Genomic DNA, 16,335 nt, shown 5'->3' on the forward strand with positions numbered 1-16,335 from the left:
TTAAAGCATTGTGTACCTGCTCCCGCCTGCCTCCGTCTCTCTGCGTTTGGGTCCTCACCGCACACCCCCCACAACAATAATAATGTCTGTCTAATAATGTCCCTTTTCACCAGAGAGCTTCCTAATATTCATCCCCAGATCTCTCAGTCAGTGGTACCTGGATCTCTCCAGAAGCCAGACAGCTTTCATACTAGATGAACAAAACCAGCTTGTCAAAGCAAAGGTGCTTAAAAATCAACACCACCCTTGCCACCACCCATGCTTATAATGTTCAGTGTTATTGACACTTTGTTGGGCGGTCAATTCAACATTTGGTAAACTTTGGTTTGTAATGTTTTGTCCACCCATATTTACACACATTAAGTAGCCTACACATGATCAGCTGTAAAACAGTGAGGTAGGGAGCAGAGGATAGTGCTGACACGTCAGAAGTATATATAATTTCTGCTGGCTATCTCACATACAGCTGTTATCTCAAAGGTTGAACAATTGAAAGTTCAGCGGCAACAAGGTTAAAGTTGAAATAATATGAACTTTGAGGGGCGGGCAGTGCCAAGGGTAGCACTACCGTCTGGTTGCCACTGATGCTCACCCCATACGAAAACAAATTGGCACAGCAAAAGCAAAGCAGTCTTACCGCTAATCATCAGCGGACTAGGGGGAGTGAAGCTTTGCCACAGGTGTATTGATTGCTGGGGTTTTACATTTGATTAAATTACTTCACAATTTCAAAATCAGGATAGTGGTAACATACCATAGAAATGTGTAACATCACAACCTGAGATAGGCTCTCACTCACTGGGATTGCAAGTATGAAATATGCATTCAGGTACTACCGGCCGCTCATCTTTTGATAAAGAGATGCTATTGTGAGACAGAATCCCCTGCAGCAGCCATCTTGGTCCATTTTCCAGTCTGACTGGTCTCTGCTGATGGTAGCTCATAAAGGAATCCAATAATCACATGCAGAGACCTGCAGCCAGGGACTGTGTGTGTGTGTGTGTGTGTGTGTGTGTGTGTGTGTGTGTGTGTGTGTGTGTGTGTGTGTGTGTGTGTGTGTGTGTGTGTGTGTGTGTGTGTGTGTGTGTGTGTGTGTGTGTGTGTGTGTGTGTCCTGATTTATGGAGAGTGTGACCATCGAGGACAATGAGGCCAACAATGAAATTCACCACACCCTCTCAGCTCAAATACTCAATCTGGTCCGGGCTCTAATGTTATTTTCATAGACACCCATGTCAGGGTCACAAACCTCTTATTGCCTTGTTTTGTTGTGTTTGTCCTCTATTTGCTCTGGAGCTAATTTCTTCTCTTCAACTCACTATCTTGTTTTCTATCCTCTGCTTCTGTCACTCTCTCCTTCTCTTTTGTCCCCTCTCTTCCCCTATCAGTCTTATAGTCAGTGTGTTAGATTGTGCCACTTTCTAGCCTCAGACTTACCCATGACCCATGGCTCCGTTGGCGGGTTTGACGATAAAGGTCTTCTGCTTGCGTTTCCTGCGGAGCTCCTTGACATAGTTCTGGAACTGAGTGTACTCGGCGGGGAAGATCCAGGTTTTGGGAATGAAGCTGTACTCTTGAGGCTGGCACTTGATCATTCTGGAGAACAAAGGAAGGGTGTGTGTGTGGCAGTAAAGACACATTTTATACTATTAGACAAGTCATGTATTGGTACTTTTCATTTAGCATTTGCCTATTATTAAAAATGATTTGTTTGCTTTTACAGTAGTGTCTTTTACATATTTGTACCAAGTTGTAACATCTTACAGTGCCGGCTGGCTACACGCTGAGCTTTGAAATGCTCTTGTTTTTTAACTGAACTTAACTGAACTAAATTATTCTCATTTGAAAACTTACTTGGACATGTTTCTTGCTAGGCAGTCCTTCCGGCAGATTTCGCCCATGCCAGGGAAATGGTTAATTCTCTGCAGAGGGACAGGAAGACATAATAATGTTGTTAGGGTCATTACGCCACTCAGTTCCACCCCCACCCCTTCATAAAAATGAGCACATTAAAGGCAGCAACCTGAAGTGAGCTTACAATGTTCTGACATTTATGCCCAATTACGGACTCAAAACAAAAAGGTGACGCGGAGACCTTTCTCAACCCTTATTTAGTTTACCGGGCTTTTTTTATACTTTAAAAGGTTGGGGAGGGAAGAGGCGAGAAAAAAAAACGATCAATCTCAACTCCGAGGGGCCGAGGTAATTGGTTCTGCATCGCAAGCTCCTGCAGTGACAGTTGAATGAATTGCTTTGAATGCGCTGAAAAGGGTGTGGGGGGGTAAAGGAAAAACTGGGTTTTCTGTATTTCTTTGACCAAATGAGCCTGAACAGGGGCGTTAATTAGGCTCGTATGAACTGAAACTTGACAGCAAACTCTCACAGTACATCACTAAACGGAAGAAGGAAAGAATTAAAAGAGGGAGAGAGAGAGAAAGCAGGGGGGGAAAACAAGAACGCAGAGTGAAAAAGGATCCCGTGATTATTATCCAAACGAGACACACGTAATTAGGGATTCGGAAGAGATTGCACAATTATGCCAATGCCGCGAGACGACGTAGCTTGTGATGGGAAATCAAAACCAATTGTTGAGGGACTTCTCCTTTTCTACTGAGAAATGATCTCATGAAACACCATAGCAGTGCGATAGAGCAAGTGAAAACAATTGGCACCAAATCACCAGTTCTATGCGAAAACATTAGCCACATTGCAACACGTTAAGCTGTTACAGTATTTGTAATATTCAATCTACTTAGCTGAACTCTTGCTGCCCCTGTCCTAACAAGCCTTACTCTTTTTAGACTGTGATTTAATCGATCATTAGTGCCCAGTCTAATCAAATAAGCACTCAGGAAGATGGATGGCTAACGTTCATAGCTGAGGGGGAGCAGTAAGTACAGTCAGCAGGACAGGGAGGTCAAACAGAGGTAAGATCACTTTCAGACTAGTACACAGAACTCAAAGAGACCCTTATTGTTTAGGCCCGTCTTGTCAACATTACCAGGGAGATCTGAAACCAGCCCTCCACCCCCTGTTGCTCACAACTTGTCAGTCTACATGTCAATCTTCTTATCTGTCTCTGTTGTTCCCTCTCACTCTGTCCACCCCTCTTTACTATTTGCTGTCTTCGTCTTACCTCCCAGGGTCTGAGTAAAAGCAGATGGGCACGTTCAGGGTCTTCCTTCCATCTTCACTTTTTTCATTTTTTCTATTATATATTATTTTATTCCAACATTTACTATTACTACTTTAAAAATAATCTTCTTTTCCCTGCTCCATCTGACCCAAATGTCTCTGTACAGCATCCCCTTTCAATCTGCTCTGATCTCTTTTTTGCTCATATTTTTTTACTTACTTTTTTATCTCTACTGGAGAAACAAAATGTATTTTTAGGCATGGTAGTGTGCAAGCACCCCTTTTTCATGGCAGAAAAACTCACAAGGTCAGTTATTTGGTGAAGATGTTATGACTTGCCAAATGAATAGGCCTCAGGTCAGATTTATTCACATTTTAGTGCAAAATATTTAAAGGCTTGGAAGAAGGTCTAAGTCCCACAGGCTTAGTGGTTTGTAGAGTTTATAAAACGTATCTAGGAATGCTTCTTGCTAGGGCTGCACAATTATGGCCAAAAATGATAAGCACAATTATTTTAAATAAATATTGAGATCACGATTAATTATCACGATTATTTGTTGATTTTAATCAAAACTAATTTTATAGTCACTTAGGCTATTTATAACTGCTTTCACATCTATATTGTGCTGCATTCCTCTTATGTTGACGTTCTATGTTATACATACATACAGCTGCAACACATGTAAATGAAAATGTTCTGAAATAAATTGCCTAGGATATATTATTTTTTTTAAATGTATCTCTAAGAAAGCTCCTTCACTTGTTTTCAACAATAACTGATTAAAAGAGCTAGGGAGAGAGAGGGAGTAAGAGGAGAGATCCAAACACAGGCACGGCTTTACAGAAGAAATGGGTCATGTAACGCAAAATTAAACCATATCCATATAAACACTATTGCTTCATCTGTGGGGAGGAAAAGGGTGCAAGGACAGTAGGTGCACCGGTGCAACCTAGAGGAAAAATATTAGTCGCACCCTTGAGCCCTGTGAGCTAACAGACACTAACTAGCAATGGTCACAGCTGTTGTCTGAAAAACAACAGTAGTTTACGGTGCAGTAGATTGACACATTCAAAATATCGCTTGATCACGCAAATTTGATGGTGGGAAGCCACAATCGTGTGATCGTGATTCAAAATTGATTAATTGTGCAGCCCTAATTTGTGCTGTAATAAGTTCGAAGAATCTGCACAAAATCAGTTCAGTTTATCTAACTCTGACTAAAAGAGTTTTTAAGGGAAAGGACTTTAGTTTTCTTTGTATGAAAATTATTAAGATATAATTCTCTAAGCATGGGAGGGTTACAGTTGCTGTCATAGTTTAGTTTCGTCCTTTTTATCCCTTTCTTCTGGTTTCACTGCACTGTTTCATTTCAGAGGCATCTCAAGGAGCCTTGGGGAAATCCTTCCTTACCTTACCAGTGATACACACATTAGAGGCAGGTTATTTTTTTTCTAACATTTGGTTTAGCATTAAAGTCAGCTGAACACATATAATCTTTTTCAGAACTGCTGCTAGAGACTTTTCCCTTCCAAAGTTACATACATCCACTGGGAGCTGATCAGTATCATGGTCTTTGGCTGCTAGCCACTGAGCAGCTTTATTGGAGCATACTGTAAAGGTTAAGATCCATTTTATCCTGCTCAGTACAGCAATTGGATCTGACAACCTTATTCTTAAGTTCTCTTGTCTAACCTCTAGGCTACGGAGCCAATGAACAAGGTGGGCTGAGTTGACATGGTAGCGATGCAGTGTACCTGATAATTCCTGAGCTCGGCAATTTTCTCATGCTGCACGGCCGAGTCATTCCAGATGAGGTTGGCGGTCTCGTCATCTTCCCGGGTCTTGATGTAGTCCACCTCTTTGATGACTATACGAACTGGGGGAAAAGACTCACATTAGATCGTATTCCATTATTAAAATGAACTATGCAGTCATTTTCAATACATTTTCATGATCACACAGTAACTTACTGTTATAGATGCAGAATTCGAGCAAGATGTGACTTGGACCCACAATTTTGATATATTTTTTTACTTTATAGATTAATATTTCACTTAAACATGTTGCTGGACTTCATTTCTGCTTTTGCATATATTAAGAGAAAAATGAGTCCGGGAGACGATAGATCAAATAAGCTCACAGCAATATTTGCCATTTATGGAATGGTTGCAGAGCAGCCAATCGTAATATGTCTCTTCAAAAAGATAAATTAATTGTCTGTAATGCATTTAAATCCCAATGGAAACCCAATAGTATGAGAGATAGGTGGCAAGCCCATTTGGACATAAATCCGACAACTATTCATTATTCAGTTAGTAATGAAAAATTCATATGCCCTAACGAAAAGAGGCATTAATTAATTTCTTGAAAGCTTTCACAAACCTGGAGAAGGCTTGCCTAATGTGGCTTGAGGACACATGAATGGGAAAAAGGTGTTTCTGATGTAACTTCATCCATCTGTTCACATTGGTAAAGGCTAACAGTGTTTAGTTAACTGGAACAGGGAGGGTTTGCATCACAGCAGGCCTATGCTTACAGTTACCAGTAGGGCCTTTGAGTACAAAACTATGATCAATCCTTTCCTACACATCTCACCAAACAGGCATCCTACGGGCCAGAGTGTACATTCCCTTCTCAGTGGGTGTAAAGCAAATTTCCAACACCATATTCCCTGACCTTTGACCTGTACCTGTTATACCATCAATTCTACAACAAAAAAGACAGCTGCAAAAAAACGGTAACAGCAAAAATGAGCCATCCATCTGGCCCTTAGTGTTAATTTTCCTTCAAAATAGCCCTGCACTACTCTCCGAATGGCCACTGTGAGGGTCTCGTCACAGCAAGCAAACTGACTCACAGCTAGACTCTCATCTACCTACAGGATCCGGGCAGCCCCCAACTTCTACTTGCTGCTGCTGACTCCTTAGTTTCATAGGTTGTAGTTCACCCCTGAGAGCTGTACTGCCACACTGGCATATACTGACCATGTGAGGAGTGCTTACTATGCTTCTGTTTGCCCTTCTCAAAAAACTGTACTGCCAAGTTAAATTACCTCAATAAAGATTTATGTATGTATGTAAGGCTGAGCTGTCTATGTGTGAGCTGTTGCTGCAACTCTATTAGGTTTAATTTAAGACATTAAATAACAACGGCCTCTGAGAAACATTCCCCACCACAGCAAATTAGATTTTATTGTTGAGAATAAAATCTGTAGTGTATTGTTTTATTATTGAGACATTCAAAACATGGAGATTTTGTTTTGCTGTTTTGAGGGACTGACTGAGCCATACTGAGGGCTTTTTCCAAAGTCACATTACATTAATCCTGACCACCCAAATTATTGTTTGTTATGCTCCCTTGTGAAATTTAAATGAGGAAAATATAAATATTAATTCACATGCTTGAAACCTGAGGCTCTGTAGTAAAGGCTGAGTATACACAATGTAGCTAGCTCTCACATAACAATTAGCTTACCAGTAAAATAATAATTAACTATGTATTCATCAATATTAATTATATATATTATAACCTGAAAAAAGAATAACTTAATGTAGTTAGTTAAGTTAAATTATAGTAATCCTACAATTTAGGTTACAACCACAAACACAACTGCTAAGACAGTTCAGGCAACTTGTTTTGTTTTCTGACAAAAAACATCAACACTAGGATAATGTACCTCAATGAAAGGGTGTCATCATCACCCATCTCAAAGAAAGCTTCTTTTTAACCAACACTAGCTTCGTCGTTAAGATGAACTCTCTGTTCAAAATATTTCTTTGTGAACTGATATGTCTGTAGTGTATATGAATGTTTTACCTTTTTTTTTAAACCTGTTTTTATTTTAAAATTTTCACTGAACATTTTTATTTAATGTTGTGGCTATTGTGATTTCAAAAGCGTTAATATCATATGAAATAGATTACCATACCAATCTCATATTTGGTGGCAGTGACATTGGCGGTGATAGTGCCTTTCTTCTTTTTGGTGCTCACTTTTCTCTTCCCACTGCTCCGGTACGAGCCCACAGATGGCCTGTTCACGGGGGACGCTCCTTGATCCTCTGGAGGAAGAGACAGCATACTGTACAACAACACTAGATACAGTCACAGCTTGTGCTCCAGACTGGGAGGGGAGCTGGAGTTGCTGGAGTTTTATAATATATTTTACTTACATCTGCAGGGAATTTAGTGGGGCCTGTTTATGGGGCAAGGGTGTAACTGAATTAGGAATCTAGTTTGCTATGGCTGTATGCATCATGATTCTTCATAATGTGTATAGGGTGTGTGTGTGCGTATGACTTAGACTTACAAAATTGTAATGTCCCTGAGAGGCAATTTGTTGTACAGTACAGGCATATTAACACATAATCCACAACACAAACATTGAACCAGACATCTACAGCACCATTTTTCTAACACATAACACACACATACAGTGTGCGTGCTTGCATGTATGCATGTGTGTGTGTGCTTCAGAAACGTATGGATTATGGCGGGCAGGTACCTGTAAATAATATGCAACCCAACTAACCATCTAACAGAATACCCCTGTTAGTCCTGAGAGAGTTGGACCTCTCTTACTCACCTCCTTCATTTGGAGGGGATGGCATCTCAGGGGCTTGAGAAGTGAATGGGCAAGCCAAGCTTCCTGCCAGGCTTGGCGGGAGTGCGGGCCTCACAGGGTACTCACAGCACCCTCCAAGGGCTCTCTCACACTCGCAGTGGTTAGTCTTCCCTGCCTTGGGCTGAATGGACGATGTGGTTCAGGATTGCCCAATGGATCATCTGAGCATCTCCCTGGCGCCTTTCAGCAATATAAACAGCAGCAGCAGAGTCTGAGTGGGCAGGGGAGTTAGAAGGGGGGCACAGTGGTGGGGAAGAGTGGGAGGGGAAGGGCCTATCAAGGGTCTACACAGCCCCAGCTTATTTACAGCCACAAGAGGAGAGAGGGAGGGAGGAGTGGACAGAGGGATGGAAAGGAATGCCTGTAGAAGAGAAGGAAAAATATGTTTTACAGCAGCCAAACCGTAGTTGTAGGCTGACTGCTCTGAAGGTGACTACAGTGTACACTGTGGATCTGTGTGTTTTGGACATGCTTTTGATGTAACGCAGCAGCAACAGCAGCACACAGGCTTATCACAAGCTACATCAGTCAATCTGACACAGAGCGTAACAGTTCAGTGAGAGCTCTGTACAGCTCTAACACTGCAGTACTACTAATAAAATAATCTAAAGCTGTGTGACGTCCGCTGGACTAATTGGTATTCCGTGGAACCATTGTGAAATAATGTGATTGTCAGGTAAAGGGTTTGCAGAATCTCATTGTGTCTGATGCCTGTGCCAGCTGGGTTTCATTGTACAGCTGAGAGGTCACTTCATTCAAACAGATGGCATCTTTACAGTGGTTTGTTAAAAGGATGCTTCAGGCTATGAAGTGGTGTGGGAAATTAACACCAGTTATCAGCCAAATTATGTTATTGTTTGGCTGTGGTCTGAGAGTGTGTCTTCAAACCACTTTTGGGGGTAATCAACCATTGCTGAGATGCACTGTCACATTTAATTTTTTGCTGGCGGGGGCAGTATAGTGACTCAGTGGTTAGTGCTGTTGCCTCACTGCAAGAGAGGACTAGGCCTGAGTCTTAGTCTTCTTTGTGTGGGGTTTGCATGTTCTCCTTAAGTCACTGAGGACACCCTTCTTCTACTTCAAATAAACATAGACCAAAAAGATGTCACTTGTTGAGCATTGTGCCATCAAACTATTATTTTTTGCAAGCCAGAGCCTCAAATAGTTGTTAAAAAAATAATTCTGAGTGAAAAGAACTGAGTAAAATAAAGTGTTTAAGATTCCTCACATGTTCAAAGACAAAGCAGCATTCAGGTGGACTGGAGACTGCAAACTGGAAGTAGGATATGAATCTGTGTAAATCTGTCCAGTGATGGATTGGCAAGCCATACATTTACAGCATGCTTGGAAAAATCCAGCTGCTCGTGATCCTCATCAAGTCAAAGATATAGTGCATGTAGCTGCTCAATTTTGAGTCAACAATGATCCAATTTTTATGAATTGAGGAGTCTGCAAGGAGATGCGAGATAGCCTTGAGATGATTAACAACCCTGCATCAAATGCATCCAAGGTAGTGTGCGGATACCCAAATCGAGCCAAACGGGACCTGACGGGCCGGGCCGGGTTCGGACCGATATTTAGAAATGATGTTTGGGGTTGGGTTGCTCTTGGTCACATCAGCGTGACATGGCCTTTGTTGTAAAATGGTGCTGCGGCTCATTTAAGAGAGATTAGTGCATGTGGGTTAAAGTACTGATTGGGAGCTCCACACAGTTAAAATCTAATTTTTTCTCATACCAATGTACCTCAGCGTAAATTCTTTCATGAAGACCTAAATTTTAATCGATGCACTCCTAAATCAATTAAGCTGTTACCCTAATAAATGTATATTTCATCACGCATGTATAACTGTTGCATATCTGCAACTAGTCTCTCCTGATTGAAACGTATCTCAGTGTAAATCCTTTTAGGAAGACCCAACTCTTAATCAATGTTTCACCCATGTGATAACCTTTCCTGATTGCTTTGTTTCCAACTGTGGTAAGAAAACCAGGGGAGATTCGTTACTTCCGGGGCCCACGTTATGAAAATTAAAATATTGGAGTTAAAATTCCGTTTCTGTTCGGCCTGTACAATAAATCGTTATGAAATCGGGATCTTGATTCACCCTGTTCACAATTTAATTTTTAAATAACTTTGATTTTAAAAAGAATTTACGAGCCAACTGCATCATTTACAGAAATGGTAATTAATGTGTGTTGTCCTTTATAAAATAAAGAATAGAAATAAAATGAAGAATAAGTTTTCTGCTCAGCATCTTCCTTTGGTTGAAAAAAAATCAGAGGTTCTAATCAAGATGTTATAATTTTCCATAGGTGAACTAGCTGCTATCAAAAATGTGACTAAAAGGATGTAGGGTATCAGTCCATGAAGGATAGTAACAATACATAAACTATAAATCAGAGGTAATATAAACCAGTTATGACAAATCTACACTCCAGGCTTTTTGTGCCTCTTCTGCATTTTATACAGAGATCAACAGTAGCCTCTAGTGGTGAAAATATATATAATATATCTTTACCATCCATATACCCACAGATACGCCTGTAGGTAACACATGTATACGTACAGTATATGCACAACAGAAGATATGCACTTGCGCTGACTTGAAAAGTAACCCTATCGATTCAGCATCCTCTGGACAAATTAGAACGGGAAACAATTCAATCACATTACTCGATAACTCAGTGGTCTTCGCTGTCAGCCTCTTGGTCTGTCTTTGGTAAGCGCAAGACATTGATTCTGGAGAGTACAGAGACTGGAATGAGATCAGCACAGAGGGGGAGAGCAACAACAAAGAGTCAGGGTGATAAAGTGAGGCAAGCTGTGCTTGTGCTTTTGACAACCTGCCCCCACGTCCCAGAGGTGTACTGGCTCCTGTACAGGAGACAGGGAACACTGTCTCTATAGAAGCATTGGACCTTAGTGTCATGTTATCCCTCAGGAATGAGGAGGGGGTCTGACAGGCACATAGTATGCAACTAAACACCAGCAAATGTACACATCCCACTAGAACACAGGCATATTCTTAATGCACAGTAATCTGAAAAATACGCACAATCCCTAGACAAGCTATGTGATGTTTAATCCTAATTATTCTGGATGTTGTAGCAGGAGAATGAATCTTCATAATTTAAGGAACAATTGTATCAACGTTGAATATCAGCTACAGTGGACATTCTAAATTGAACAGACGTTTTAGTATTTCTGTAATATTATGAATCAATTATGGTGTTAACCTAATTGATTTAGATCTTACGATTCTTAGTGCTAATTTTTTTAATTAAGCTTGGACTTAAAATGTTTAAGTTAAGCTACCACACAAAATCTGAAAGAGGAGCAGATTCGCAAAGAGAAATTCAGTTTTCCAATATCTTCTCTGAAAATGTGATTACATTTCTTTCCTTGAGCCTTTTAGAGTAAAATGTTAACATTAGTTCTATCTAGGCTTGTTTGCCTGGCTACCAAATAAGGTCACAGCTGAGATTGATGTGACATCACACAGCTCTGTGTCCGTAGTCACATGTAAATATATATACATAGGCTATACATATATTCATATTTTATATCTATCATCTATTCATCTCACTCCATTCTGTCATATCCCATATCCCATTCCTTTTTCTTATTTCTGAAATAATGTTGGATAAACTTAATTTTACACACAACCCTGTCTTATCTTACATCTTATTGTCATTTTATCTTATTTTGTAATTATATCTTATTATTGTCATTTTATCTGATTTTGTCTTTTACATGAGTAGTGCTCTTATTGCGGCGACTAGTGCTTTTATTGCTGAGCTGATCCGTTCCCTGTGTAAACCTACATATGACAAATAAAACTTAAAATTATATAGTATGTGGTATTATGTTAAAGCATCTGTGAGCTGCTGGTTGCCTCTTTTCCTTGTTTTTGAAGTTTCTATTAACTTTCTGGTTATTTTTCGTAAGATTGTGGGGAATACATGACGACATCCACAAAATGTGTCTAGACTTGGAAAGAATGACTTGCGAATACATTTTACTGCTGCAAGCATCATCACATTTAATCCTTCAGTGAAGCATTAAATCTTCATTAAACCCCTTCCACTGAGTATCTACTGCTAATCCTCTGATGCAATGACACTTGTTCTCCAACAGAGTGAGCCAAAGGGTCACCACAGCAGAGCAGAACAGACAGAACTCGAATGGATGCTGATCTCATGCACTTCCCCTTTGCCACACACAACACAGAAAGGCTTCATTGTAGAGAGTCAGCTCTTCATGCTGCTTATCTGCATCACTCTGTCTTACAGGCCCTAAATGCATGACAAAAGCATGTCTGTCTTTCAGGGCATTGTTATGCAGAATTTGTGTGTGTGTGTGTGTGTGTGTGTGTGTTTGTGTGTGTGTGTGTGTGTGTGTGATTGTCTGCAGCATTTAGCTTTATCACAAACAAACAGCAATATCAAATAGCAGTTCTAGTTCAAAACTACCAATAAGGCACCTGGGCAGCTCACCTGGTTGAACGTGCATCTATATACAGAGGCTTAGTCCTCGACGCAGCGGTCACAGGTTCAATTCCGACCTGCGTCCCTTTGCCGCATGCCCTTTCCCCTCTCTCTCCCTTTTCATGTCTAAACGCTGTCGTATCTAACAAAGGCCTAAAATGCCAGTAGAAAATAATCTTTAAAATGTCATCTTCCCACTGATATTATCCCTCTATAATAAAGCAATAGCACTTCAAAAAAATATGGTACTCTCTTTTATATCAAAAGCAAATTCAAAAGGACAGAACAAAAAGCTTCACAAAAAGTGTGCCAAAGAAAAAGCTGAACTAAAGCGGTAGACTTTTTATTCATGACAAGTAATGTCACACCTTTTACACAAGTCCCTTGAACAACCAGTGGTATTTCCCTGGAGGGTTTGTTTTATGTTCTCCTTGCCTTACATGAAGCTGCAGCTTGAAAGCAGTCGTTAAATACAAAATCAATAGTGCTGCTTGGGGAAGCACTACTTAGCCTTATGTCAGCAGAATTTGCAGACACAAGTTCTTTCTCTACATGCAGAATGCCCTGGTCTTGCCATTACAGCAGTGCAGGGACCTCAGGGTATGTAGAACCATTCAGAAGGGCTGAGACACTGGCTAAGAATGGAGACACGTACTATTACACATCTTTGACTAAAAGGCAGATGAAAACAAAAGATTTTCAGGTACAAAGTGTTCCTGTTGTCATATAAGTAGCATAAATAATTTTCACGGGACATCTTCAAGGTATAAAAAACACTTGCAATGCTTGCAAGATCCCTTTTGTACAAATTATTTCTATCATTATCTATTTACCACCACATTGTCCCCCCATGAAAAATGATGGCTGAGTTTGCGGACTACTCTCACAGGAAAATAGTTGGTTTAGAGTTGCCAGTGGATCTAAAATTAGCGCAAACCAGCGACCCAACTCTGGCTTCGTGCCTTCTTCCAGATATGAGTAGGAACAAGTGTGGGAGCCGGCAGCTTATGGGGTATTGAAATACACCAACAAACAGCTAATGCTAAGCCTAACTTCACCAGAGAGAATCTCCTGTGATGCAGACAAATTCGTTAAATGTAAAACTCAAGGCAGTGACTTTGAAAATGATCTTAAACCTTTATAAACTACAATCCTCCCTGACCTTATTTTCTGTAAGACAAAGGGGAGCAAATAAGTTATGGTTGTAACAATGTGCACATAGCCTGTTTGTTCAAAAGCTATGCATGTGTGTAATCACCACATATGAATACAGGTTTAACTGTTACACTGTACACTGTAAACACTGCTCTAAATTCACACCTTTTTTATGATTATTACCAGATATGGTGTCAGTCTACAGTTCTAAAAAAGTTTGTTGACATCAACAATACGTGAACTGTATATGGCATGTAATTTACAGTAAAAATGTAAACCTGTATCAGATCCAGAACCAGGCCTAATGCTTCAAAATATTGTAGGTACAATGCTGCAATCAATATTCTGTATTAATCCAAAAACTTCAGGATGCCAACTGTAGCCTGCACAAAAATTAAGGATTCAACATATCATATCCTTCTTATGAGCCTTATCTCTTGAATGAGTCCAGATGGCAGGATATCCATCCAGAACTCATGTGTTATGCTGTTATTATTACATAATCCATCTGCTCTTTCAGGAATGGTCATTCCAGGATGATCTTTCAGCATGTGGTCTCTAAGTAGCACACTGAACTATATACACAAACAAGAATACATAAAATGTCTCTTTAACAACACATCCCTCCTGCATTTAGCCAGGCTCTAAGCATCCTCAGCTAAACGTCCGTAATAGTTTTGCATGTCAGGACAGATTTCTAGGTTAGCCTACATGCAAAGCTAGCCTGAGCTAAGAAGCTATGCTACTAAGAATAGCGAGGGGACCTGTGCTTGTCACAGCATAGCAGTCGATATGGTATGTTCCAGATCACTGAAAGGATAGCAGGCCATCTCCTTTGACAGGTCTTGACTGTATTCAGGATGAGCGCAAGATGGATTTTGTTAAACCTCGCATAGATATTATGTTTTTTCAGGTGACGCTCACAAATTAAATGTCACAAAGCCTATGTAGGTGTTTTATAGCTATGCATAAGTTGCTAGCAAGCAGTAGCTAACGTTAGTGGCTAGCCACTGTATAGGTCAGGTGGAAGGATCACACAAGGAAACATCTGGCTTTGTGGCTATCAAGTTAACTTGCTACTATCAAATGTGGCGTTACAGCAGCGTTAATGTTTAACTGTCCTTTTAATTTAATGTGGCTTCAAAATGAAATACCAATTTCCTGAATGAGATGCCGTCTTACGATTGAAAGGAAACATAATGACCATGGACTACTCAGTTAGCTTAGCTGCACTAACGTTACCTTGGAAGGGATGGAGAGGCAAAAGCGCCGTAGCACGTTAACGTTACCTTTTATTCCAGGCACTGTCAGTGCAGCTCTTTTGCTGGTCTCATCCGACCGACAAAGCCGCCTTTAACTGAGACACGGGGGTCTCTTTAAGGAAAGTCCAGACCCGAGAGTATTTTTACAGTGTTTATGTTGTGTAACTGCGTTACTATTGAGAATTGACTCTGGTTGACAGACACAAAAAAATCTGTATCTTGTAGTCCTCCTCTTACATGTAATGATTGCTGGAGCGAGTCCATGGGCTGAACCATTCGCTCTGTGAGAGGGGGGAACCTGAATGAAATACGGTAGTTTACATTCTCAGTCTGGTACGAACGTGACGTTTAGTGTACTACTGTAGGGCGTAAATGTTCAGTCGGCACATTATTTTTTAACTCTTAACTAGTTGTGACTGACAATGAAAGTCGTACCAAAGCTGCGAGGTATATTTCGTACACGTTTTAGGTCAGGTTAAGGTTTCGGTGCAGCTCTTCCTCCACAACTCGCTGATACAAACATAGGAAGCTACCTAGCAACTGTGTCGCTGACCATGGTGCTAAACATCCAGCCTGACGAATATCGGTGCGTCTCGCTCGAGGTCCTTCACGTGCCATAGGAAGTAGAGCTTTTGTTTTTCATTTGTACCATCAATAGACTACATAACTGGCTGTTATCTATTTAGTTAACCTTTATTCACAAGATAAGATCAGATCACATTTATTAAACTAACCAACATATAGGCTACATCAACAAAAAAGGTAGTTGATATTATTGAAAAGTTTCAATGATTGCTAATTGCTCTCATCACAAGGATTCACATGACAGAGTTTTCCTGAAATCCAACTGCATAACTGTGTGTGGTCAACAGTCTGCATGTTTTCTTCCAAAAACAGGAAGGACAACATCACTCATTGTGTCCGTAAAGTTGTGTATAACTGTTCTGTCAAAAAGATGCATTCAAAACTCATAGGAAATACAGTATACCTTAATTCACGCTTGCAAAATTAATACATTTCATCGATTAATTTTGTGATCCAAATTATCAACTGTTAAAAGACATCGCTTTTGCTGCGTTTGTCATCTCACTCATGGCATGTCTGAAAACATTTGTAACGAACAAACATAATGGATGACCAAACAGCATGAGAAATATTGTGATAATCGGGACTCTCTCACCTATGGTTTCAATGTCTCAGATCTCAATAGAATGTGTCACTAAACATTTTGGTATGAACCATTTTCTTTTTTTCAAATAAAATAATTTCAGCACTAAGGATCATATTTTAATGAATAGCATGTGAATAAAAACACATAGATTACTTTATGCTTCCCTAATGCAGCATTCCTTTTAGAAATATTATGATGTTAACAAACCATGTGTTGCCTTATATAATAACCAAATAATGATAATAATTGTGAGGAACAGATTTTAGACACAGAGTGATCATTAGTCATAGGTCAAAGTAATGATGATGTCTATATTTAAGTAAATAATTGCTAAATATGACTCACATGTATATAACAAACTACTTTTACATAGTAAAATCAAATAAATGTGATCTGTGAGAAACCTTTTAACTTCATCTTCATTTAGCACTTTAAAAGCAAACCAAAGTGTTTCACAAAGACAAAAACATATGTATACAAGCATAAAACACACACATAT

At 39.9% G+C, this 16,335-nt stretch overlaps 1 protein-coding gene across 5 annotated transcripts in view; it reads right to left on the bottom strand.

The window, feature by feature from the left end:
- The window catches only part of ttll7 (tubulin tyrosine ligase-like family, member 7), a 69,159-nt gene extending 54,216 nt beyond the window's left edge, over positions 1-14,943 (bottom strand). For 4 of the 5 annotated variants that reach the window (XM_034881877.1, XM_034881882.1, XM_034881881.1 and 1 more), the window contains exons 1-6: positions 14,693-14,943; positions 7,720-8,119; positions 7,064-7,195; positions 4,890-5,011; positions 1,854-1,921; positions 1,437-1,595 (exon numbers count right to left, since the gene is read on the bottom strand). In XM_034881877.1, coding sequence (XP_034737768.1) covers positions 1,437-1,595; positions 1,854-1,921; positions 4,890-5,011; positions 7,064-7,195; positions 7,720-7,744 — 506 coding nt within the window. In that variant the 5' untranslated portion in view covers positions 7,745-8,119; positions 14,693-14,943. Of the gene's footprint in view, positions 1-1,436; positions 1,596-1,853; positions 1,922-4,889; positions 5,012-7,063; positions 7,196-7,719; positions 8,120-14,687 lie in introns of all 5 variants that reach the window. The other variant, XM_034881878.1, reaches the window with a different exon arrangement.
- Positions 14,944-16,335: the final 1,392 nt, after the last annotated feature.

This window comes from Etheostoma cragini, chromosome 9 (genome assembly GCF_013103735.1).
Source record: "Etheostoma cragini isolate CJK2018 chromosome 9, CSU_Ecrag_1.0, whole genome shotgun sequence".
Classification (NCBI taxonomy): Eukaryota; Metazoa; Chordata; class Actinopteri; order Perciformes; family Percidae; genus Etheostoma; species Etheostoma cragini.